Source organism: Trematomus bernacchii, unplaced genomic scaffold (genome assembly GCF_902827165.1).
Source record: "Trematomus bernacchii unplaced genomic scaffold, fTreBer1.1, whole genome shotgun sequence".
NCBI lineage: Eukaryota > Metazoa > Chordata > Actinopteri > Perciformes > Nototheniidae > Trematomus > Trematomus bernacchii.
Window position 1 is genome coordinate 1,265,492 of NW_022987739.1, and position 27,198 is coordinate 1,292,689.

At 39.0% G+C, this 27,198-nt stretch overlaps 2 protein-coding genes across 2 annotated transcripts in view; one reads left to right on the plus strand and one right to left on the minus strand.

Annotated features, from left to right (window-relative positions):
- The window catches only part of gabra5 (gamma-aminobutyric acid type A receptor subunit alpha5), a 42,332-nt gene that overhangs the window by 8,070 nt on the left and 7,064 nt on the right, over positions 1–27,198 (minus strand). The window contains exons 4-7 of the mRNA XM_034147944.1: positions 26,970–27,037; positions 26,228–26,448; positions 16,106–16,188; positions 4,461–4,604 (exon numbers count right to left, since the gene is read on the minus strand). Of these exons, the coding sequence (XP_034003835.1) occupies positions 4,461–4,604; positions 16,106–16,188; positions 26,228–26,448; positions 26,970–27,037 (516 nt within the window). The remainder of the gene's footprint in view (positions 1–4,460; positions 4,605–16,105; positions 16,189–26,227; positions 26,449–26,969; positions 27,038–27,198) is intronic.
- Positions 1–27,198, plus strand: part of gabrb3 (gamma-aminobutyric acid type A receptor subunit beta3) — a 57,577-nt gene that overhangs the window by 658 nt on the left and 29,721 nt on the right. The gene's annotated exons all lie outside the window — the stretch shown is intronic.

Here is a 27,198-nt window from a genome sequence, read left to right on the forward strand (position 1 = left end):
TCTGGTGCTGTCTAGAGAAAGGACAAGACTGGAATCCAATGCACAGAAACATTGATTCATCCTTCTAAGATCTTTTCAAATCGCGCAAGTATGGTGTCCTCCTAGGCTCAGAAGTCAGCAACAGATCACAAAACATCCTCTAAATAAACCCAAGATAATACACTCAGGGGAGAAATCGCTCCACATGTTGTCATGAAAGCCACCTCACCAATGAGTTAATCTTCCTTCATCCTAATAATCAAAACATTTGTAACACTCTTAGCATCTGTTATCTCCAACAACTCGGCTATGTTGGTCAACTGGTTAGTTTAAAGATCTGCTGTCCAAAGAAATAATGACATGCTCAGAAACACGTGTTTAATCCTCCTAAGATCTTTTAAAACATGCAAGTATGGTGTCCTCCTCGGCTCAGAAGTCAGCAACAGGTCATAAAACATCCTCTTGTGCCCGCTATTTGAAATCAAATCAAATGTAGTACACTCAGTGGAGTAATTCCTCCATATGTTGCCGTAAAAACCACCTTGCAAATGTGTTAATCTTCCTTCATCTTGATGAGCAAAATATTTGTATCACTCTTAACATCTGTTATCTCGAACAACGTACACAGAACAATTAATTTTGATCCTCCTAAGATATTTTAAAAAGTGCAAGTATGGTGTCCGCCTAGGCGCAGAACTCAGCAACAGGTCATAAAACATCCTTTAGTGTCCGATATATACAAATAAAACCAGAGATAGTTTACTAAGCGGACAAATTCCTTCATATTTGTACATAAAGGTGGAGACATTCCTTCATATTTATTCATTAAAGCCACCTTGCAATTAGTTAATCTTCCTTCTATCTTCCTCCAGTAAGAAAACACTTCATGCTACAGTAATAACCAAGACCTTTCTTTCTACCATCACTCTATTGTCTCAAATGTCACATTGCTTTAGGTATATTTCACAAGGATTACACAGTGTTTCCAGTACTACAGCTACAGATCACATCCATCTGTTGAGCTTTGACAGATGAAACTACAACGTTTGCTTGTCATTGATTTTCACGGCTGTGTCTATATTCATCCTGTCAGGCTTAACCTATGAGGTCAAAGGTCTCCTCTGCCACAGTGTGAACTTTGCGGAGCTATTCTCGGCTTTTTAAAGAGGGTTTGTGGCTCAGATTAGCTAATTGAGACCCATGCTGGCTCTGTGTGTCTGAGAGGGGGGTTTGTTGCACACAGAAAAGTAAAGCAACCTGACAGATAATCTGAACTGCTTCATGTTGTGCATACTTAGTGGCAGTTGTGAAAGAATAACTCAGACTTTTTACTTAAAGGTGGGGTAGGTAATTTTGGAGAAACCGCTAGAATTTGAAAATACACAGCCGGAACAAATCTGCCACTTCCTTACAGAGCCCCTCCTCCAACACACACGAACGCGCACATGACCAATGAGGGCACGAGATAAGTTTGTGCACAGATGGAAGGCTGACAGGCAGGTAGGCCATCCAGTTATTTTAGCCGGGCCGGCTCAGATGATTGGTCGTGCTTTTTACAGTACTACGGCTTCCACAGATGACATTTTTTCATGGATTTTTTGTCAAAGCACTTGAGATATTCATTGCTATCGGGATGTTAAGAGCATTCCATGGAATATAACAAAAAGTGTATCTCGAGCCGGTTTCTCAAACTTACCTACCCCACCTTTAAGTTAACAATGGAAATACGAAATTATAACCATACTTGTTGCCCTATTTGGAAATGGAAAACAACAAGAGTTATAAAATAAATGTAATTTAGTGGAGTAGAAGTATAAAGTATCTCTTCGAATTTAAAGAGGACATATTCTGCCCATGTTTAGGTTCATATATGTATTTAGTGTCTCTACTGGGACATGTCTCCGTGCTTTAATGTTCAAAAAGCTCTTTATTTTTCTCATACTGCCTGTGCTGCAGCACCTCTTTTCACCCTCTGTCTGAAACCAGAGCCCAGTCTGCTCTGATTGGTTAGCTGGCCAGCTCTGTTATGATTGGTCAACCGCTTAGAGATGTCCTGCACCCTTAGGCCCCGTCCACACGGAGACAAAACCGATTTCGAACCGAAGTCGATTTCAAAAAAGTCTTCCGTCCACACGGAATCGGCTCAAGAAATGTGTCCGTCCAAACGAAACCGCTGGAGACGCTGTAGTACATATGCCGGGCCTGTAAGTGGCGCTGTACTTCCGCCACAAAATACTAATTTTAACTATTTATGTCAACGTTTATTCATTAGTGTATTTATAGTTTGTGTTATCTTATAGATAAGAAGCAAGCAAAGCTGTTAGATAATTGTGGAAAAAGTTCAATATTGGCTTGCAAAATGCAGTTAAGTAGACATAAAAACAGCATTAAACAATTTTAAAGTACTAAAGTAAATGTACTATTAACCATTACTTAGCCGTACATGTTCCTGTACATTATGACCCCCCCCCCCTCCACTTTGTGTACATTACAGCTCTAGAAATGCCTCCCGCTGATAAACTCTCCAGCAACAAGCGGCAGAAAATGTATTATCATACTTCTTTATATAACACAATCCAGCAGATGCCTCCCCCCCACCTCCCTTGACGATGCCCCCCCCTCCTCCACGTGTCACCACTCATCAGCCAATCACAGAGCTTGACGTCACTCAGTAAAAGCACAACTGATGGGCCTACGTACAGATTAACCCTGCAGACCCGGGGGCTCAGACCGAGGATAAGTGATTTTTTTTGCCCCCCCCCTCCGCCCTAGAGACAGCTGGCTATGTGTGGGAGGCTCTCTCAAATCCTTCATTCATTGTCTCTATCCAACTTGATTTAAAAATATATATATATATATTCTTCTCACAACATCTTTGGGTGGCAGGGTGGAGGCTGGGGGGGTTAATAACTGGTTTGAGGGGGGAGATAATGATAAATAAAAAAGATAACACCAGGGGTCTAACTAACAGAAATATTATCACTTGATTTTTTCATGATTTATGGCGATGTAGCCACATGAATTCGGACTAAGGTAAACGTCTTCCTAAAGCTATTTTAGACCAAGAACCGCTTACCCCCAAAAAATAGAACCCACCCAACACAATATGACCATGCTATAGTTAAACCCCACGGACCCGCCGAAGGGTCCGAAAATGCTACATCTGCTAGCACCAGTGCGATCTCTGAAGTGTCATTTATGAAACTATTAATGTTCCACACCCAGCTGACGGGAAGAAACTCAGCTAACGAAAAAAATAATAATAATAATTCCCACAAGAAGCCTTTCAATGAGCCCTTAGCAAATACGGACTAATGCTATTTCTGCTCATAACTCACAAAAATTATCATTTATAATTATACTTTCTGCACAAACAACACATCATCTGAAAGCTGAGATTCCACAGATTCCATGGGTATACACCCCATCACTGCAGGCAAGAATTCACTGAGCTAGCAGCCAGAACATAGCAAATAAACAACATCAGTTTTCAAATCCATGACAATAATTAGCAGGTTAAATTTTACAATAATTTTTTTTTTTTTGATGGAATGAATAACTATAGTGATGATTCAATGTTATAAAATGATTTTTACAGTCTGGTACCTGAAAAAGGTCAAATGGCACTGATGGAACCAGATGTGCCCAAATGTGCCCAAAGCTTATTCCGCCTGGACTTTTTTTCCCTAAATATCTCTAAAAAGGTCAATTTTCACTTGTTTTGCCTCAATCTTGATACAGGGTACTTATTATATGTTATAATTTGGATTCCTTATGCTTTTAGGCTACTAACCCATCATTCAAGGGTGGTTTTCACTATAAGTAATGGTTTCTATTTAGGCGGAGGTAAGAATTTACACTTTTTTACTATGTTCCATCTGAATTCACTCTGACACAGAAACATCTATATTGATTCTGACACTTCTACATCCATCTCACAGATGTAACCTTGCTTTGAGAAAAAAGATGATTAATTTAACCTTTTTAGAAGTGAAGTTATAGTCATTTGTTCTGGGCATGTCATTTTCGAGCCTGAAACCTGAAAAACAGGCTTGGGGGTCTAACAGCTTGGGGGTCTAACAGCCCAACAATAGCCACCTTTAGCTTAGCGGTGGCTACGTGAAGTCATGTGACCGTACTTTAGTTCCTTCATAGCCCAACATTAGCCGCCTTTAGCTTAGCGGTGGCTACGTGAAGTCATGTGACCGTGCTGTAGTTCGTTCATAGCCCAACATTAGCCGCCTATAGCTTAGCAGGGGTAACTTGATGTCATGTGTAAGTATCATAACGTTTGTTTGCCACAGATCTTACTTCCTAAAACAAGCCAAAATCAAACTGAATCTCATTGGCTTTTTGTCAAGGGATCCAGCGAGAAGCTAACTTCAGGGTTGGCCGACACAAATTCGTAATCCCTACAAAACCCTCTATAGGTCATATTTGATCAGAGGCCGGTTCTTTAGTGTCCTCTCGCCTCACTGTACCTCTGCTGGTGTAGATGTCCTCGGTCCCTACGGTATGTCTGATCAGATGGTACTGATTGAGGCGAGACCCTTCCTCGCCAACAACCACAGACTTTGCTGGTTCCTCAGTCCACGTGTAGACCACCTCCGACACCGGATAGGCATCTATGAAAACAGGACAAACAATTATACTTTTATTTCAATTATCAAAAGCTATAATGGCAAACATTCACTGGCTGCAGTATCTCACATGTGAGGGTTTGATTTTAGCAATCAACATTAGTGGAAAGACTCATAGTTTCTCATATACTGTACTTTCTTTTTTTTACTTTGCTTAACTTGAGTATTTGCACATGTATCTGTTATTTAAGTAAGATTTTGAGTGTAGTACTTTTACTTGTAACAAATATTCCTTAATACTTTCAAGAAAATGAAATGAAAGCTTTAGAGTCAGACGAATACAATTATCTCCAATTTGGAATATTTAGTAAAAAGGTTTTCTTTTATTCTAGAATGTTTATTAAAATGCCAATATTGCATATATTGAAGTGCATTAAAGATCACCAAATTGTACATCAGATTTTACATTTACAATCTTAAACTATTCCAAAACCAAAAGAAAGTTCATTCTGAGAAAAAAGGGTGAGAAAGATGCTAATCCCCAAATATCTCCGGATGTAAAATAAAGTCACTTGGGATAAAAGCTTCTGACAGTGCAATGTTATGTGGCGGATCAAATCAAATTCATTTCCTGATTTCCAACAAACACGGGGGCTGAAGCTGGAAAAGGAGTAATTTCCCTTCAGCACAGAGGCTTGCATGCTTCCTATATTAATTTTATGTTCTACTTTGACCTTTTGTTGTGACTTCCTCTCAGGCAAAGATGAATTTGATAGATGACATGAATGCAATTATGTAAGAGTTATGTTTTTAGTCATGTTTTCAGGTGCAGGTTCTCTCGGGTTATATTTGGATGCCTCTGTTAACTCTGAATTCACTAAACCCCTTACACCGTTAAGCAGATAAACTCACATAGTTCAGTGACTTTTTACAATTTGACATCCGGTTGTCCATAAAGATTTGGCAGATTAGAAAAATGTAAAGCAAGTAGCATGCTCTGTGACAACAAGGAGCTAAAAAAATAAGTAGTTCCTGAATAAACTACATCATACAATGATGGTCAGAATTACATAATATATGTGACCTTAAGCAACTTTAAGGCTTTGTCTAGTTTAAAGGGGACCTATCATGCAAAATGCACTTTTGTACGTCTTTTATACATGAATATGTGTCCCCGGTGTTCCAGGGAACTCACCAAGTGTCAGAAAACACAACCCTCTCTATTTTCCTCCATACCCAAATCTCTAAAAAAGGGGCTGCAACGGATCTGATTAAAACTGATCCAGATTTGAACACTGTCCTGACGTCAGAACGGTGGCGCTACGGCTATTGGGCCAACTCCACCAATCAGGAGGAGACAACCACGGCATTGCCGTTCGAAAGCGCTGGAGACGTTGTAGTACATATGCCAGGCCTCTAGATGGTGCTGTTGCTCACAGAATCAACCCTTGCTAAAACAGATCTAAAAAATGTCAAATTGAGCAAAATGTGGCATGGCTAAAATGCATGATCTGTTTGGTATTTTGAAAAAAAAAAAGTATAAATATGCCTTATATAGGTATGGTCCTACACTATATTATTCAAATATAGCATGATAGGTCCACTTTAATGAAAACTAAGTTTTATGAATATGCTGTATCATCAACATCAGTGTTATTCAACAGTCTCAACTCAGTTTCTATATTAAGACAGAAACTACAGACGTCCCATCCAGGGGTTTGAGCCGACTTGTTTTTATGGAACCAAAAGCGACATTGGAGTAGAGAGATATGTATGACCAAATTGCTGAACAAGACGTTTTAAATTGACCAACGCTGTGATAGAAACCTGTCAATCACAGGTGACCCCAACCTATAGCATAGCCTGTTTCATAGACTTTTATACATCCACACAGGGCTGGTTCTAGCCAATTTGATGCCCTCTGCGAGATTTTAGCTGGTGATAAGCCAACATCCCCCACTTTCATCCCTTAGAGCGCCCATCGCACAGGGCAAATTAAAAGTGTAACCGGGGTGAAAAGGGTGTTACATTTACTTAATTATGAATGTTGTTACATCTAGGCCGAAAATTAGGATGAGCACCAACGGTCAAAAATGTTTTTTCCCTCCCAGAGCTACCAGCGCAGGGCCCCCCCAGATCTGGCGCCCTAGGCCCTGCATCCACACATTTAAATAGAACTATGGAACTACATCAAGATCATGCATTATTCAAGAAAATGTTAACTAAGTTAATAGAGTAAAAGTGAAAAAAATTGTAATTTTCTCATAGCCCTCGATAGATCTATACATTTAAAGTAAAAGTTATATACAGTAGAACATATAACATAACATAGAACGACAGATTGAGATCATGAACTCATAATGAAAATGTTAACTGAAGTTATAAATAAAGTAAGAAGCAGGGACATTTTCTCATAGACTTCTATACATTTAAAGTAAACGTTATTGTAATGCCTTATCGACAGGGCTACATGAAACTGGAGATTGAGACCATGAACTCGCTAAGATAATGTTTGCTTAGGTAGTAAATGAAAACAAATGGGAGAGGTAGGGACAAATTCTCATAGACTTCTATCCATCCATACATCCAAAGTTGTTGTAATACCTTGTGGAAAAATCTCGACCCTTCCATTCTCACAAATTTTAGGCCCATCTCCCAGCTACCTTTTTTATCAAAAGCCCTGGAGCGAGTAGTCTACGCCCAGCTGCAGTCTTTTTTAACCACGCATGGAATCCATGAAAAGTTTCAGTCTGGCTTCAAACCCATGCACAGTACTGAAACAGCCCTTTTAAGAGTTTTTAATGATCTGCTCCTAGCCGCCGACTCAGGTAGCCCAGCTGTCTTGGTGCTGTTAGACCTGACAGCTGCCTTCGACACTGTGGACCATAGCATCCTGTTGTCACGGCTTGCACAGTCCGCTGGCATCACAGGCTCTGCCCTTGCATGGTTCAGGTCCTACCTGACAGACCGTAGCTTCTCAGTGCAGCTAGGTGCCTTCTCCTCAGCCATAGCCCCTCTTACCTGTGGGGTTCCCCAAGGCTCGATTTTGGGCCCCATCCTTTTTCTACTGTACATACTGCCCCTAGGTTCAATTCTCACAAAACACAACATCCCCTTCCACTGCTACGCCGACGATGTACAGATCTATCTGCCACTCAATTCAAATGTTAACTCATTACAGCTATTGATGGACTGCTTAGCAGAGATCAAATCCTGGCTGAGCCAAAATGTCCTCAACCTCAATGAGAGCAAGACTGAGGTTATCTGTTTTGGACCCCAACCTCTAGCCTCCCAGGTTGATATTCTGGGCTCCCTCAAAAATAATATCCTCCCCTCTGTCACAAACCTTGGAGTGACCTTCAATAGCGCTTTTAAATTCGATAAGCAGGTCAGCAGCGTAGTCAAAACCTGCTTTTTTTAAATACGACTATTGGCCAAGACTAAGTCGTTTTTATCGTTTGAGGACCTGGAAAGGGTTATTAATGCCTTTGTTACCTCGAGGTTGGACTACTGCAACGCTCTGTACGTGGGTATGGACCAGGCGTCAATTAAACGCCTGCAGCTAGTCCAGAACGCAGCTGCACGTCTTCTGACTGGCCACAAAAAGCGTGACCACATCACCCCAATTCTGGCCTCACTGAACTGGCTTCCAATTCGGTTCCGAATTGATTTTAAACTCCTTTTATTTGTTTTTAAAGCACTAAATGGGCTGGCTCCGGCCTATATAGCTGAACTCCTCCAGCGCTACACCCCAACAAGAGCTTTAAGGTCTGCTGACCAGCTGTTGCTGATAGTGCCCAAGACCAGGCTCAAAACCCGCAGCAGCTGGCCCGAGGCTCTGGAACACTCTGCCCCTCCATGTGAGGTCGGCCCAGACCCTAGGGGTTTTTAAATCTACTCTTAAGACACACTTCTTCTCCCTGGCCTTTTAGTCAGAGCGGAGCACGACTCCTGACTTTTCCCTATGTTTTCTTTTTAAATATCTGTTGTAATTTATTGTCTTTTATTGTGATTATAGAAATGTGTTTTTATGTGATTGTAGTTATTACATGTACAGCACTTTGGCCCGACCAAATATCGCTTTTAAATGTGCTTTATAAATAAACCTTGATTTGATTTGATTTGATTTGGACTAGGCTACATGAAAAGACAGATTGAGCTCATGAAATCAATAAGAAAATGTTTGCTTTGGTAGTAAATCAACAAAAAGTGAGAAAAAGAGTAATTTTCTCATAGACTTCTATACAATTAGACTCTATAAAGACAGTTCGTTGTCGTTATTCGTCAGTTCCCAAGATGTTTCTAGCTAAGAAATGTGACTTGTTGGATGTGATACAACACATGACATTTGACCCACTTTGCTTCATTACACAGAGATTAAGTTGGTGTCACAGCTAAGAGCTCGTGTTTGGATCTGATGTAATCACTAGAATGCATCACAATATGCAGATGTTGCTGATGTTATGTGTGAGTGTTGGCACAGTTTCACTCACGGGTGTTGACCTTTTAGCTTTGTATTTAAGTTGCCTGTAAACTGTTGTGTGTGAAGTACAACTGAGGGACTCTAGTGAAGTACATGTACTGTACCTACAAACATCGATGAGGTACTTTTATCTGAGTACTTTCATTTTATTCTACTCATTCTACTAATATTTTGTACTTTTAATTCCAAACAATGTTGTTGACAGCTTTCGTTGAATTTACAAACCGCTGTAATCAAAGTATTTCAAATTAGAGCCACTTTTACCAGCTAAGATAAACACATTCTTGCATCAACTAAAGATATTTATATACGATATGTGCTTCTGAAATGGGCCATTATGCATTACCTGTACTTTTGTAACAGAGTATTTTTATGTTTTTATATTGCTACTAGAGATGTCCCGATCCGATCACGTGATCGGGGATCGGAGCCGATCACGTGATTTTCAAAAGATCGGAATCGGGAGAAAAAAATCGGGGATCGGGATTTTTTTTTTTTTTATAAAATATTTTAATTATTTTATTTAATGTTACAAAACAAAAATGACCATGTTCACGTCTTAAAGTCATCCTGAGGCCTTAGTTTTGGTTTAAAATTACACAACATCATGTATGTGTTGCTTCTTTTGGGCTTGTTTTCATAGACCTGGTTGCTTATTTCTCTCAAATCTGGCAACAGAGTGGGCAGGGCGCAGTGTCTAATAGTAGCAGTAAGCTAACGAGAGGCTACGTTCAGCTGGTGACTCGGGAGTCGGGACAGAGAAAATGTCAGGAGTTTGGAAGTATTATAAAATTGAAAGCGAAGGCAGTGTAACAGCCAGATGCAATGTTTGCAAGGCGGAGGTTCCGCGTGGTGGAAAGAACAGAGCTACGTTCAACACGACCAATCTAATACGCCACCTGAGAAACAAACACCAACAACAACACGACGAGTACACAGCGGCCACTCAGGTAACGGCACTGAAACAACCAACACTTTCAGAGACTTTTAAAAGGAAAGAGAAACTGCCCCAGAACAGTGAAAAGGCCAAAAACATAACAGCCAAGATAGCTGAATTCATCGCGTTGGATGACCAGCTGTTATCTGTGGTGGAGAACGTGAGGTTTAAGGGACAACTTGAATGCTTTTTTCCTTTTTTTTCTCTTAATGCATTGCATAAAGATCGGATCGGGAAAAATCGGTATCGGCAGATTGTCAAAATCAAATGATCGGAATCGGATCGGGAGCAAAAAAAGGTGATCGGGACATACCTAATTGCTACTTTTAAAAAGTTGGAGTATGCTGCTGATAGTAAACTGTCAATTATAATCGCCACTTTATATATTGATTTTGAACAATTTATTATTTCATTAATCCAAGTTTATGTTGAGAACGAGCCCTGTGAAATGCAAAAACACTCACTCATACTGTGCTGTACATGCCGTAGATGCCCATAATCTGTGTGTGTGTGTGTGTGTGTGTGTGTGTGTGTGTGTGTGTGTGTGTGTGTGTGTGTGTGTGTGTGTGTGTGTGTGTGTGTGTGTGTGTGTGTGTGTGTGTGTGTGTGTGTGTGTGTGTGTGTGATTTCTGCAGTGCAGTGTCCAATCTAACAGTATTGCATTAATCCAGCAACTGTGGTGTTAGAAGGCAGTCATTTAGATTGACCCCCGTCAGCCAGTCTGTGGATTATCGTCTCAAAGACACTCCACATTGTCTCAAATAAGTCTTTGTAGAGATGCGTGACGTGAGCACATGAATCTAGCTTCTCTTAGGAGCACAAATTACTTTTGTATATTATTAAACAAATACGGCAAAAGGTATAAGAGGAGACCCTAATGGTGAAATGTACGTGTTACAACAGAAAAGGGGACAAAGAAGAAAATTATGATATAAGTATTTTTACAATTAATGCTTCAATTTGTACTTACCTTAAAAGCTGTGCACATATTTCTAGAGTGATAAGAACTGACCTGTAGGAATGAGTCCTAAAACCCCAAATAAGTTAGCATTTTAGCACTTCCTGTTTTCATCTTTTGGCTTTTTAAAGATCCCTAAAATAGGATTGGTGGTTTACACAAATTTAATAATTTTCTTCTGTAGTAAAACACTGGGTAATTTCAAACTTTTACACATCTTAAAAACGGCTGTAGCTAACAAGTGTCTAAATGAGACTACTAGTTGTCAGCATGCCAAACTTTAGCTGCCTTTAGCTTAATGGCTATAACACAGTGAAGTCATGCTACCATGGATAACTATGTTGGTAAATAGGCAGTTATGAAGCAATATCATATTAGGTGACCTTAGAAAAAATATCTGATCCTTTGTTTACTGGTACTCAGTACAAATAGTTTTGCAACTTTTTCAAGGCAGAAGTATTGCTGATGATCACAGGAAGCACAATTTTTAGTGATGAGAAATTCTAAAGAAAGCTGCAAAAGCAATACCACAGGCAAATCAATGGGCCCCATAAACAGATATGTTTATAACGGACACTGAACTAATTGTATCAAAGCAGAGACTAAAAAGACTAAAAGAGACCTTAGATAAATTGGAATGAACCAAAAAGATATCTCATCATGTGTCTATTTCAGTCAACTAAATGAAATAAAACGTAAACAACATGATAAACCCACGAGAACACCATTACTCAAACCATTAGGGTTAGGGTCACTGCATGTGGCCAGATTTACACTAGCAGCTGATACATATTTAAATATATTTACCTTTACTCTAACCCTAGCCTTAACACCAACATTTTCTATCCACTATCCTTTAAATTGTCACATCTATTTACCAACACAGTTTGCAGTTGTTGTTGTTGTTGTTGTTGTTGTTGTTGTTGTTGTTCACAATGTTGTTTCTCACAGGGTTTCCAATTATGGTTAGAGCGCGGAAACTCACTATTCGAGAGCAACAACCTCTCAAAGTTGTTCTGTTGCTCTTCTGTTTTGAGTCGCTCCAGTCTTGTGTTGAGTTGTATGTGTGTCTCTTCATATAAACTGACATTGTAAGAGATTGGTGTGGGCTAGCTTCTCGCTAAAATTGTGAAAGAATGAAAGAAGGTGGATGTTTTAATACGTTAACGGAAAAATCTGTTCAGTCACTTCGGTATCAATATCTGAAGTAAAGAAAATAGTCTCGTCTTTGAAGGTTTGTTTTAACATCAGCCAGTTGTAAACTGATATTTGACCTGCAGGAACATGCAATGCTGAGAAGATAAACCCCTTTGAAAGGTTTCCTTAGCGTATTAAGAGTATATGGAGCTGGGGAACACAGGACCCTGGAACATATCTACACACGATGCAGAGTGTGTTCTGCAGAAAGGTGATTAACCCTCGGCAGCAGAGGAAGGTCTCTGCAGATCTAAAGCCTGCAGAGTGCTGTCCATTAGCTCAGAGGATTAGCAAAGGGTTAATGCAGTCGAGAAAACGGGAAACACTGCAGCCAGCAGCGTAACTCCTACACTTATAACCCTTACAATACGGGCTCAATGTACTTTTACTGGGACATGGCTTTTAATAGAACAATCTCTGGTCAATAAAGAGAATCTCATTCTTTGGATATGGTGAAGTTTACTTTGATGTTTCTTGTGTAATAGATGCACTTGAAGTTCATAGATCTTTAGATTAAAATACAGCACAAACATGTCTAAATACATTTTATACAAAGTCAAAGCTAAGAAATATACATGTAATTAGTGTTGAAATGTAACTAAGTACATCCACAAAGTACAATTTTGACGCACTAGGTTCGTCAAGTACTTTATTTATTTAAGTACAGTTTTGAGGTATTTGGACCTTACTTGAGTGTTTCCATTAATATTCTAAGCATATTTCTGCTTCTTTATACTTCTAATCCGCTACATGTCAGAGGGAGCTATTGTATTTTATACTCTCGTAAACAAGTTAGATACCATCGGTTATTTTCCAGATTCATAAAATACATCATTATGAATAAGCTACTCTGGAAGAAAGTATAATGTAATGCTCATACTTTGGTTCTTTCCCACATATTTTCATAACTGATAATAACATTCCATTATATTGGTCCGTCTTATGGCGCTTTTCCACTGCAGCACGTAGCACGGTTTAAGCGGGCCGGGCCAAACCAGGCCCGCTTTTTTTTGCTTTTCCACTAGGGGTAGTTCCGGCTCAGGGCTACTTTTTCACCTTTTTTCTGGCCCTCCAAAAACGAGGTTCTTACCGGGCCAACAACCGGGCTGAATATGCTAAACTAGTGACGTAAACACTCTCGACTGCTGAATGGTCAGAGAGAATCGCTGGCAAGGGGGCTACAACTACAACAAAATGAACATATTTTACTGTGATTTAATTGTAATACACGTTTCAAAATGATGCCGAAGTAACAACATACTGATACCGGTCTGCAGACAAGACGGCAGGCGAAAAACCTTTTAAAATGCGTGTTTTCTGAATGGAGATCGGATCGATCAGGCTAAGCTAACGTTGTATATGCTCCGTCCACACTCACAACAACGGCCTACAGACATAAATAAACCAGCGACAGTATTCACCATGACACAGACAGTCTGTGGTTTGTACTTGTTTAACTTTTGTCTAGCTTCTGAACAGATATGAGGAGCTGTGAGCTCTGAGTGCTAACAGCTAACGGCTGATGTTTTGGTTTTGTGGTTCACATTGAAGATGACGTCACGGCAGTTTTACGCAGCGTCGCTCCGCCCGCCGAACAGCCGATCGCCCCGCCTACACTGCGTTACTATAGTTACTACCCCAGTTGGTAAACTGTAATGGAAACGCAGCATAAAGTGAGCCTGGCCTACCAAGGCCTAACCATACCGTACTAAGCCGTGCTAGGTCCTGCAGTGGAAAAGCGCCATTAGATACAGTTTTCAAGTTTAAGGTCCATAAATGTTTTTTGGCTTTGTAAATACAGCAGGTTTACAGTCAAAATGTGTGTTATTAAAATGTGTATGTTCACCAAATGTCCAGAGAATTGGCAAGAAAATTAGAATCCATGCACGTTTACAGCCATGATGTTTCCATTCCACCTTGCCATGTTTTGCTTTTACTGATGCACAAACTTTTTCACCTCAGCAAAGTGTAAAAACATAAAAGCCTAACAAAGTTTTGTTTTTTCTATTTTCCCTCTCCTAATAATACATTGCTTTGGAAAACTGGTAAACCTAGCATCTCTGAAACAAATATGGCATTCCCCTAAAGGATATATATATACATATTCTAATTCTAAATAATTCCGGTATGCACATTCTTACTTTAACTTCTTATGTTTATATATATATTTGTATTCCTTTTAATTTTATATTTTAATAGAAATTGTATTATACCTTCTTATATTTATATGAATTTTTTTTGCACATTCTTACTTTATTTCTTGTGTTTATATATATATATTATATTTTGTTTTAATATATTTTATTTATTTTATATAATGGGAGCAACTGTCACGGTATAAATATTAAACAAGGTGTTCTGATTCTGAAACCTCAATGACAGCTGATGGATAAAAAGATCCAGTTATTTTGGCGAGTGTCAGGCTGATAGCGTTACTCAATATCTGATCAGTGCATCCCTAACTATCGTCTATCCCTACATTCCAGCAGGTTTTTCTGGGTGAACCGACCTCAGATAGCTCCCCATGAGGACACATGTCAGTGCAGTCTGAGTTAGTTACTGTGAGCAGAGTGAGAGTGACCTAAGCAGGCGTGGGAGTAGCTTAAAGACACATCATGGCTCTGCCTCACAGAGAGGCCAGATTACCCTCGACACGTCAGGAAACACCTCAAAGATTATCTTAAGCCTCCATGACTGAAGATCCCCAGATATTTCGGAACCACTGGAGCTGTGAGAGGCAACCTAACCAGCTTAAACTGGACGGGAAAGGTTAGTTTAAAAATGTATTCTGTTACAACCACTAAATTCTTGTAAAACCGTTGAATCAGTAACCTAATCCATGTACCACAATAAAAGAGGGGTGCAATCCTTAAACCTGGAAGCACCTGAATGTGTTTTTTGTTGTTATCCTGAAATAAGGTCTGTGGTTAACACAAGCTGAAGAAATGTTAACGTTTAAATACGTCAGTAAATACCCCACTGGAGAATTAAAAAATTAAGATATTTACAAAAAAGAAGAATGAAAGTAGCCTAAATTAAAACCAAATAGCAAATTCAGGCAGTTCGTCTACCTGAGCATAATTCCCATTTAAAAAAATCTAACAGTTATTTGATTACGTCTTTTCATTCTGTAACTGTAAGGAGATACAGTTACTTTTGTTTGTATCCTAACCTCCTTACATGTTACTCCCCAAGGACGACACAAGTGTGGTTGGCATGTGCAAGGTGTGTGATTTTAGAGGTTACCTTGGTGCTAAATATAGGTTTGCTGTGCATGTGTGCGTGTGCGTGTGTGTGTGTGTGCGTAGCTGTTTCCATTCTGTGCGTTTCACATTTATCCCATTAAATGAAGGCGAGGCTGTGAGGCTGCAGGAGAGCGGCTGACATGTTGATTAATGGTTTAATCAGCAGCAGTGTGTTTCTGCACGGCTGTGTCCTGCACCGACACAACACCACACCTGAGGGACACGCACTGTCACACACACACTACCTACACATACCCCTACACACACTGCATGGATAGAGACAGTAAACTCAAAGCTGAAACTGCAGTATTTAGATCAGGAAGAAATAAAATAATTTGTGAGCTTTTGGGCTATTTTGCTCCCATAACATGTATTGTTACACACCAGTGGAACAAAAAAAACATTTAGGAGTTTATTTAACTAACTTTGTCTATTTGCGTCTGTAGATTACCTCTTAAAACCACCCAATGTTAGTGTCACATGTTGCCTCATTTGCATATTTAAACATTACATTTCAGAAAACTTGTAATATAAAAAATTATGAACTTAATGTCAGTTATGAACTGGGGTAGTTTCATGGTGATATATATTAGTGTGTTGTATTGTATCTCTCTCTTAGAGTGTTTGGTGACACTTGTTACACCAATTGTGGATATTAAACATTTTCCCGCGTTATTTAAAGCTACTGCTCACTTTGTGCGTTAGCTTAAAGTTGAGTTTACTCACAGCTCCCGAATTTTAGAGGACAAGCGTGGGCGTCCATGGGGAAATCCTCGAGCTGCATGGGGCACTCTGCAGCGATCGTGAGTCTGAGGAGAGAAGGAAGGAAGTGTCTATTAGGATCCTATTAGCATTAGCATTATCACTGGCTACATCAATGCTAATCACAACAAAACAACGATCAACAAAATCATCGTGCTTTCAACCATCGTTAAGCCAAATTAACAATCAAATAATTCCTCAAGAATTAATAACACACCTTTACTGCAAGTAAAACGTATACTGTATCATGTGATATCAAAAATAAGTCATTTTCTGAAATAACCTTACATTTTATATATCTATCTAATCCTGCACAGTCAGACATGTTAACGTCCTAAAAAATATAGGGTGTAAAATATCAAAAAGATCAGAAATCAGAAATAATTTATTTCGATGAATTAAAAATTCATTTCATTAAAATGAATGGAAAGCACAGGTTATTACAAAAAAAAAATATATATATATATATAATATGCAAATAAGCAAGAGCAAATAAGTACAGCATGGTAACAAAAAGTAAGTAGTAGGCTACTTAGTCAAAACTACGGACAGGGGGCCAAATGCGGCCCCACACATGAAACTAGTGCTTGTCTTATATTGTACATCTTAAATACATCAATACATATATTACATGTCTTAATAAGCCTAACATTTTCTATAAAAATCTTACTTAAAAAAAAAGAAAGCCCAATCATTTATTTGCAAAACAAGCTTGAAATACACCCTTCTTATTTCCACTTATTATTAAAAATCTTAGTCTTCTGTTTAAGAAGTGAACTGCCAACTAAATAAATGAAATCCTAAGTTAATTAAATTGTTAATTGCACACAAGTGTATATTGCTTACAATTATTGTTATTATCATACATATTGTTTAAAATACAATTTCAATTCTCTGCTTCATTCACCCTTTTTGTGTCTTACACCATAACTCATCTCATAGTATACATCATCATGATCTCCGCTTTAACAGATGAACACACTCTGTTATTATATATGATTTCTTCCATTTGCTAAATGTGTTTACATCCACTAACCAGTGAAAAGCATACGTCTTCATTAGAGAGTATCAGAGAGTTAAAAGCAGTAAAGTGTAATTTATATTTTAACTGTAATGAACTTCAGAGCCAGCAGAGGGACCCGTGATGAAATCTCTCGAGGAATAATGAAATGATGCGACACTGTGCAAAAAGGAGTTTGAGAAGTATTTAAGAAATCATTTGAGGATTATTTCATGGAGCGAGGCTGCCACCTGTCTGTGGGAGGGTTATAAAGCTTTGAATACAACTTTATTGGAAATAAAACAAAACAAAAGAGGTCATGTAGTGAGTGTAGAGCATAGACTGTGTAGAGCAGGGATGGGCAAATAGCGGCCCGGGGGCGCAACAACGTCATTAATTAAATAAAAAAATATATTATTATTTTTTATTTTTGTACTTGTAGTACTGATACCGTCCACTAGACTCCTAGTTACGTCGCGAGCTGTGTACATGATTTCGTTCGGCAGCCAAATACGGCAAAATAATCTGTGACGCGTTTGTGTGGAAACACTCACAAGAAACACCGGCTGTTCTTATGCCTGCTGTGACGTTAAGTTACCGCTTGTAATTATGCCTTTACAAGCTTCAAAGTTGTATTTATCATCTGAATTTGGCGAAACGAGTTTATTATTCTAAAAACCAAGACTTTGTTTATTTGAAATCAGATGAAAACAAACTGTCACGGACCCTGCCGTGTTTTCTGTGATTACTATACGCTTTTCATTCATAATTTCAGCGGGAGGGAGGGGGAGCGGCGCTGAGGAATAGCAGAGTGCGGGTTGACAGGTGTCTGTGTTGACATTCCCCTTATTGTGCGTCAGCAGAGACAGGCTCCAAGTGTCTTAGGTTCAAGTTAGACCACTAATGTCTGGGTTAGTGTTCATCACTTCATGATTATGTCATCTTAATGGTTAATCTCAATGCACACACATTTTCCCTGCTTTCCAATAGTTTAACATAGATGTATTCCACTGTTAAATAACCTGTTCAATACAAACATGCCAGTTGTAAAAATGTAATAACATTTCTGTGAACTGATATTTGTTTAGTGAGTTTATTAGAGGATGTTCCCTGAAAGATTGTAAACTGTCAATGAAGATGTCAGACTTTGTATATTTGTTAATAATTGCATACAATACATGGAATTTGTGTGTGTGTGTGTGTGTTCCAAGTGAATCTGCGGCCCCCTGGTGGCCAGTACATCAATTATGTGGCCCCCACCACCATCCAAGTTGCCCATCCCTGGTGTAGAGCATGGATGTATAATAAGAACGTAGACAGGGAAGACTTATCAACTGCTGCCCTCTGCTGGACACACACACACACACACACACACACACACACACACACACACACACACACACACACACACACACACACACACACACACACACACACACACACACACACCCCATGTATACATCACTTCAGGGGACATTACATTGACTTACATGCATTTCCTGGAGACTTGTCCTAACCTTAACCATAACCAACACATGTCTAACCCTAATCCTTACCCTTACCCCTACCCTTACCCTAACCCTAACCCTAACCAAGTCTTCACCCTAAAATGAATGATTCCCCTCATGGGGACCTCCATTATGTCCCCATAAGGGAGGTGAGTCCCCACAGATGTAGGTCCCCACAAGTATAGTAATGTAGGCCACACATACACACACACACACACACACACACACACACACACGCACACGCACACGCACACACACACACACACACACACACACACACACACACACACACACACACACACACACACAGGTCATAAAAGTAGATTTATAATCAATTTTTATGTATTTTTGGGATGCACTTCAAACTTCATCTTGTTTGTAAACGTGCTCCATTGATAACGTTTGTAATTAAAAATTGTGATCAATATCAGAATCAGGTTTATTGCTGCGTAGGTTTAAATGGTTTAAAGAAATGTGCTTTTGTGTATGGTGATGCAAAGTTAAACACAATATATGGAATTAAGTTGTAAGAGAAATATCAAGAATAGAATATTTCGTATTTGAAAAATGATTTAACATTTAAAAATAAAGACAAAGATTTACACCGAATACAATTTATTGCTAGGAGCTACTTTCTACTTTTTACAATTGAGAAGGATATTTGTCTTCAACTTAATTTTACAGATTAAGTTAAGAGTTACTAAGCATCGATATACAAGCTTGTCATTTATCTTCTTTAAACGATAAATGATCAAATTAAATAGAAGAAATGATAATATTTTGTAACAAGAGCCCTCTATAAAAGGGACCATTTTTGCTCAGAATAACTTTTACGTTTAGTACTTACGACAATTTATACTTTGCTGATAATTCCTCTGTACTTTTAAATGAGTAAAGTGCATTGACTTTTCACTTGTTATAAATTACAGAAGAGTATTAGGGCAAGACATAAGAAAAAAATGCATCTCAAGAAAAGACTCAAGGAAAAGTAGAACTGAGTATAAGGTCCATGAAATAAAATAAATCAAAAGAGGTATCTTTTATTTTATTTAATGAGCATTTTGAAAGAAGGTCAACATATGGAAAATACACTTTGTTCCAGAAACACAAACGCAATAATGTTCCTCTCTCTAACGGCTCACAGTGTTTCAGATTTGCAGCAGTTTCAAATTCAGTGGATCCACTTTCCTTTCTGACGTGCACCCTCGTTCATTTCCTCCAACTTCCTTTGTTAATATTTGATTCAGAGGATTTATTGTCGTGGTGAGATGAAGACACAGCACTGACATGAAAGTGGTTTCTGTCCTATAAAATATGTCGTTCAGTAAGAACTGTTATGTGTTTCTCTGAAAAAGCACCCAAACATCAGCACTAGTAATGAGTGGAGTAGTATAAAACCTTTTGACTCTTTAAAGGTCCCCTATTATACTGTTTTTCATCAATATATTATAGGTCTCAGATATATACAAAACCTGTCTCTGAAGTATTTGGCTCCAAACAATCCCCTCTGTTTCAGCCCTGTTTCAAAAGTGCTGATTCTCTGTCTGTTACTTTAGATGAAAATAAGGAGCCACTCCCCACGCCCCTCTGAGAGAGATTTGGTTAAAAATAACACAATAGGCGCTTTCACACCGGAGTACTTTTCCCAGGAATAGTTACGATAGTTCCTGTGATTTTGCAATCACACCAAAAAGATCTGGAACCAGAACTTTTTTTGCGAACCTTTTCACCCCTTTTAGTGCCTGCTAGAGAGCAGGGACTTTCCTGGGGAGAAAAAGGTTCCAATTTCTGATTGGCTGGGCGAATTGCAAACCACACCCCATAAAACTCTGAAAAGTCTTTGTGAAGCCGCCATTTTATTTGCTCGCATTAGCATTATTAGCATTAGCATTAGCCCAGCGCACCAACGGAGAGAGAATAACTTATGGCAACACAAAAGAAAACATGGGAGCGGTGGAGTGATGAGGAGGTGTCGGCGTTCTGGCGATTTACTCGGAAGGCTTCAGTAGAAGCTGCTGGGAGTCCCAGCAGCTTCTACTGAAGCCAGTCCCCAACTCCGGTGACTTCCGGCCGGGGACTTCGGGTGGCAGTATACGCCGTGGCGTGAAGTTGTTTGCGGCCTGCCAGTAAACCCAAAGCAGAAGAAGAAGAAGAAGAAGAAGAAGAAGAAGAAGAAGAAGAAGAAGAAGAAGAAGAAGAAGAAGAAGAAGAAGAAGAAGAAGTGATGTCAGCGGCTCCCTCAGGGACTTATTCCGGTGTGAACGCGATTTACTAGATAGTTCCAGGAAATAACTTTTCCTGGGAAAAGTACTTGGTGTGAAAGCGCCTATTGGTGCTCTAGGAGGAGATTCAGGTGATAAGGTGGGGGGGGGGTTACCTTGGTTGGTGATTGGCTAATGGTTACACAAGCCAAAACATCGTTATGACATTATAAAGTGGCCAAAATCTGATCAGCTCATTTTCAGTCAGGTTTTTATATAAAAGGACAAAAAGAGAGAGAATCTTTGTTCCTGAAACTTCCAGAATCTCTTTAGACAGAGGGGACACACGTTTATGTAGAAGAGACATCAAAAAGTGGATTCTGCATAATAGGTGACCTTTAAGAGACTTTCAAGTAACGTAAAATGTGAACAGTATACTTCACACCTGTCGAAAGCAGCTCTCGCTACCATTTAAACAATGGACACTATATATGAAGAGATAGGGCAGTGATATGCAGAATATTTCATGCTGTTTTCCTGTTAAACAAAAGGCTTCTTTGATATAGAAATGTAGTTATTAGAGAAGCACGTTATAGATTTTCACCTTAACAATAACGGATAGGCATTTGCTTCTGATAACAGACACCAGATATAATAACCAATAGTTTCACATTTTTGTATTTTAACGTTCACAACCAGTTATGAACGTTTCTTACTGAGGGTAAGAAAACGCTTACATTTTGAGAGCAAAGATGGATATTTGAATATTCTTACCAAGTCTTTTTGACAATACTTGAGTTAAAATCTAAAATCGTCAAATGTTAATTTATTTTTTCTACAAAATGTTATGAAAAAACGTTGTTTGTGAAACGGAGAAACAAAATAGTTGCAGACGATATGTCGCTTTTTCTTCTTGTTCTCTTCCACTTCTACTTCTACTTCTACTGTATGTCTACGTTTAGTGCGTTTTAAGTCAATTAAAGCAATTTGGCTAGCTAACAAGTTTCCCAAAGCCAATATTTCAATTATAATCCTATTATTTTAATCATTTGGCCCAATACATAATTTCAGGAAAAGAAGACCACAGCCAAATGATCAGTGTATGTGGTTTGTGGTATTCCACCAATTTCTGATTTATAAACTTTAGTATTGTAGTGTTTTAAAATGAATTATCTCAGGTCTGAAACCACTTTTCTTTCTTTCTTCTCATGTTTGCAGTGGCCTACTTATTTATTCTGTAGCTGTAAATCATGCATCTCTAATAGTCCCTGTGACCTCCGTCCTGCAGAGCGAGGACCCCCCTCTGAGTCGAGTAGTGAGAGCGGGCTTTATCTCAGCAGCACGGCTCTTAGACAAACATTAAAGAACTATTACAGGCTGATGGATGACTCTTCTCTAATTGGATTACACAACGTCTCCAAACCTCACTCCTATGATTCATTGTTTTAGTCTGATATGGTCAAATATTTTCATGGTGCTAGTTTTAATTTATTGGTTCCTGTTTTATTTTGAAAGGTTTTCTCCCCTTTTGTATCGGATTCTTGTATGTTGCATATTGCGAGCTCTTGTTGTCATGTCTGAACCAAGCATGAATTAAAAGTATTTTTGTTATAAGTTCCTGTCACCTGCATTTGGGTCCACCAACCCTCGAATAGGAAGTTATTAAACCCTCCAACAGGAAGTCTGCGTTAGTCCTGATTAACATGAATTAAGGTCGAATTGTCAAAAGATAAATCAGGATCTATGTCTTTTACAACCTCCTTTACACTCCTGTCGACACATATTAATCCACATGAATCCCAATTAGTCTGATTGTATTAAAATATTCTGATTAATAAAACTCATATTCAATATATGCATAACTTGTCAGACCTACATATCTATCACTGTGCATATAACCATCCAAACATGTTGAAAGAAAGTTGAAGAAACCCAACGCAGCTCAGTAAACACTGGGAAATGTTGACATCATTGACTTCAAATGACATAGTTTAACAGTAATAAGAGTAACGTTTACATTTCTCCTTTTGGTTTAATAAAGTGTTGAAAGTCCAACATGTATTAACACCATTACAAGTGACAGCATAACTTTTAAAACACTTAAAGGTGGGGTAGGTAAGTTTGAGAAACCGGCTCGAGATACACTTTTTGTTATATTTCATGGAATGCTCTTAACATCCCGATAGCAATGAATATCTTAAGTGCTTTGACAAAAAATCCATAAAAAAATGTCATCTGTGGAAGCTGTAGTACTGTAAAAAGCACGACCAATCATTTTAGCCGGCCCGGCTAAAATAACTGGATGGCCTACCTGCCTGTCAGCCTTCCATCTGTGCACAAACTTATCTCGTGCCCTCATTGGTCATGTGCGCGTTCGTGTGTGTTGGAGGAGGGGCTCTATAAGGAAGTGGCAGATTTTCTCCAGTTGTGTATTTTCAAATTCTAGCGATTTCGAGCCGGTTTCTCAAACTTACCTACCCCACCTTTAATACGCCATTTAACTTACATGATCTGCGTCTCTCATCACAATATTGAAGACACAAGGAATTGTGATAGAGCATAATTTCCTTTCCTTTCGAGTGTATCCTAAGCTAAAGGAGATAATAAAGGAAGCATTGAAGCTCCTTCCCTATCATCTAGGGAATCAAACAGCTCTTATCATGGCTTTTCAACTCTGTTAGGAACCAGTGGCGGCTGGTGGAAAATATTTTAGGTGGGGCTGTGGAAATGGTGATCAAACAATACTAGGGGGGTCCGGGGGGATGCTCCCCCGGTAATTTTTTTTGAGAAAAGACCCCCTAAATTATGACTTCTGGTGATGTTAGAGGGGGAGGGGAAGGACAATTTGAGGCTTAAAAATATGAGAAGACTGATCAATACCTCCATAACTTCAGTGTGGTTAGCTATGAATCTTCCAAAACTTCCAAACACCTTGTCCTGGACATAGTTTCTACAGCATAACCTGTGCAACAGTACAGTAGGCCCACACAAACTGCAGAACACCGGGGCTTTGGGAATACTCAAAATGACTTAAAATGATTTAATTCCCATTTAACCTGTTAAGGGGCTTTTTCCCCCCGTTTTTTTCTCACGAAACTGTGTCTCAGGGCTTCTTAAAATGTAATAAACTATTCATGTGTCCTACTCAGAGGAAACGCAGCTAACTGATGATATGAACCATGTTTACCGAAACAAAACACAAGTCTCACAAGAAGCGTCTAAATGAGCCCTCAGCGAAAAAATGCTAACGCACTCTAGGTATAAATAAATCGATATACTTATCAAACAAGTTTATGCTAACAAACTGAGATTCCACAGATATATAAGTATCATCACTGAGCGATCAGAACTCGCGACAGGAGAAGCAAATACAGACATCACACGACGTAGCTTTAGGTAGCAAAACACGGAGATATGCTCACCTTTTGCAGAATAACAATTCTGATCAAAAACGAGAAAAACGCAGCTGAAGGTTAATCCATAGGTTAATCCAATGTGTCTTTCACTTTGAAAAAATGATTGATGATCCATAATTCAATTTTTATGTCAAAAACTGAGTTTTCATTAGCTGCTAATGGTAGCTTCCAGAGTGTATGACAGCTTCCTGTTTTGTCTCCTTGGATACGAGTCCAAACAACTCACAGACTGCACCGGGTGCTGACGTAGGAGCCCTGTGACCATCAGATTTGACGACGCTGATTGGCTGAAATTATGTTTCGGCGGGATGGTTTAAAGATAGCAACAGTTGGCTTCTGCTGCACTTGCTGCACTCTCGTCTGGGCGCTGTGCATAGCGCCCAGACGAGAGAGGGTAATGATACACGGGCAAGGCCAGGCAGGAAACATGTGACTTATCAGTAACTTTAGACATCGTAACACAATTTTAAACGAGATTTTATTGTAGATTATACATTTTACTGATACCAATTATATAATATTTACCTTGTTTATTCAAAATAAAAATAAAAATAAAAATAAAAAATATATTTTTTAAATATATATATATATATATATATATATGTATTTTTTTTTTAATGTGGTAAGAGGGGGGGCGGCGCCCCTAGCGCCCCTATGGGCCGGCCGCCACTGTTAGAAACCTTACTGAGCAAAATTGACAATTCAACCCCAACCCATGACTTAGGCTGCAGTCAAATGATCAGTTTCTCTTAGGAACCTTCCTAACGGAGTGAAATTACCCGGAAGTTCCTCAGTGGCAGCCACGATAAGAGCCGTTCGAATTCTCTAGATGATAGGAAAGGAGGTTTCAAACTTCCTTTATAACCTCCTTTAGCTTAGGATACACTGGATCTTCCTTTACGAAAGAAAATGAGAAAATGCTGCCCCACACTGCCTTGCGGCCGCAGCATTTAACGCAAGGGTGTATTCGGCCGTTCACGGAAACAACCGATTATGACCGAGAAATTATATCATGAAAGTTACGGTGCTTATTAAGCTTTTTAAAACGTATGTGGTAAGTTGCCAAAGTGCTTTGTTTTGAACGTTCATCAGTATTATAATCAAAAAGAGAAATATGAACGTTAGTTTTTACTGAAATTATCAAATAAAGTCAACATTTCACAGTCTTTACTGAGCTGTGTGGGGTTTGTTAAACTTTTAAAAGATGTTTGAATGGTGATATACACAGTGATAGATGTTAAGAACTAACGTTTATAATAAATACATCTTTTCATACAATCATACGTATTGGGATCATTTGTATTAATGTGGACCGGAGGAAGAGGGTGACGAGCATAAGTTTCACTTTCCTTTTTTATTTCAATTACAACCTCGTTCATGAAGAATTTATGTTTCTCTGTTGTCCACGTTCATAAAGCATAAAACAACACCATCAGAGCACGGTGCAGAGTCTCTAGATGCGTCCGCCGTTCTTATTAAACATCCATGTAGTCCGATGTATAGAAAACTGTAGTTTCCCCACAGCAGACGCATATTCATGACGTCCGCTGGCGCATCATAAATACGTCGGATAGTGAAAGTGCACTCGGATACTCAAAGCACCACAGTCTCTTCTCCTAAATCCTTTTGAATTCTCCTATCTACTATTCCTTAACCCCGTGACGTTTCACACAGAGGTCAAGGAATAGACGATAGGAATAGACGATAGTAGGTGATTTTTGGACTATTCGACTGCAGCCTTAGATAGAAGCTGAACTGATGAAGGGATAAAGTGCAGGTGTACAGGAGGTCAGGTGGTTGAAGGTCTAATGGGAGACAGGTGGAACCAATGAAGCAAGAACAGGAGAAAAAAGAGCGGGAAAATAACAAGGACAGGAAGTGAAAATAGACATGAGGGGAAAAACGTTTCAAAATAAAACAGGAAACAGATAAAGTGACATCATGCCAGAGGTCAGCGGTACCTCATGGTGTAGAGCAGCGTGCCGTCATCCTTCAGCCTCAGCAGCTTGTTGGGGGTCGTCATGTTGTGAGCGATGGATTTCTTCCCGTTGAGGAAGAAGGTGTCCGGAGTCCAGATGTTACTGGCTAACAGATTATTGAGAGGAAGCATCTCCATCGGGCCTTTAAAGCAGAGACGCTCGTCCTTCCAGCTCTGACGGAAGAACACGTCGATGGTGTATTCCTGCGGGAAAATAGCAGCGATAAAATTGAATTAACACAAATGTGTTTGGGATTAAAAAGATAGTTTGTATACACCGATTTTAAAGAGAATAAACTACACCTTCCACATGTTTATTTCGATGTTTAAACACTAAGATTTATCCTATCTAATTGAGGCAAGACACATGTTTCTTCATGCTGGACAATTTTTGCATTTTGCTAAGAACTCTGCAAAGTGAACATAAAGGTTTTAAGTGAAATTATAGAGAATAAATACATTAATATATACAACAGCTATGTTTCCATTATTGCACATAAACTACTTTTGATAGTCTCATTTATACACAATTGTATTACTACACATGCAGGGAATAGATTTTTAGCATCAAAATGTAGATGTAGTTTAACCTTTTTCAACAGAGTTGTATTGTGTTTGACATAATGGCCTTAAAAAACAGATAGGGTTGTATTTTGTTAAAATATTCCCACCACATAACAGATTTATTTCAATACAAAGTGTAGGTTGAGAGTGTAACTTCTTACCATTTCTGTGTCAGAGACGGGTCCGAAGCTTGTGACGAAGATGTTGGTTTTTATCTCCGTCACCTTCTCTGAAAAGAAGAAAGAGATAATATTGTGAGACTAAACTTAAAGGTCCCATGTCATGCTTTTCTGGTTATTACCCGTCCCCTTGTGTGTTATGTAGCTTTTTATGCATGTAAACGGTCTGCAGAGTCACAACCCCTCAAAGTACACCCTGTAGCGAGTAAAA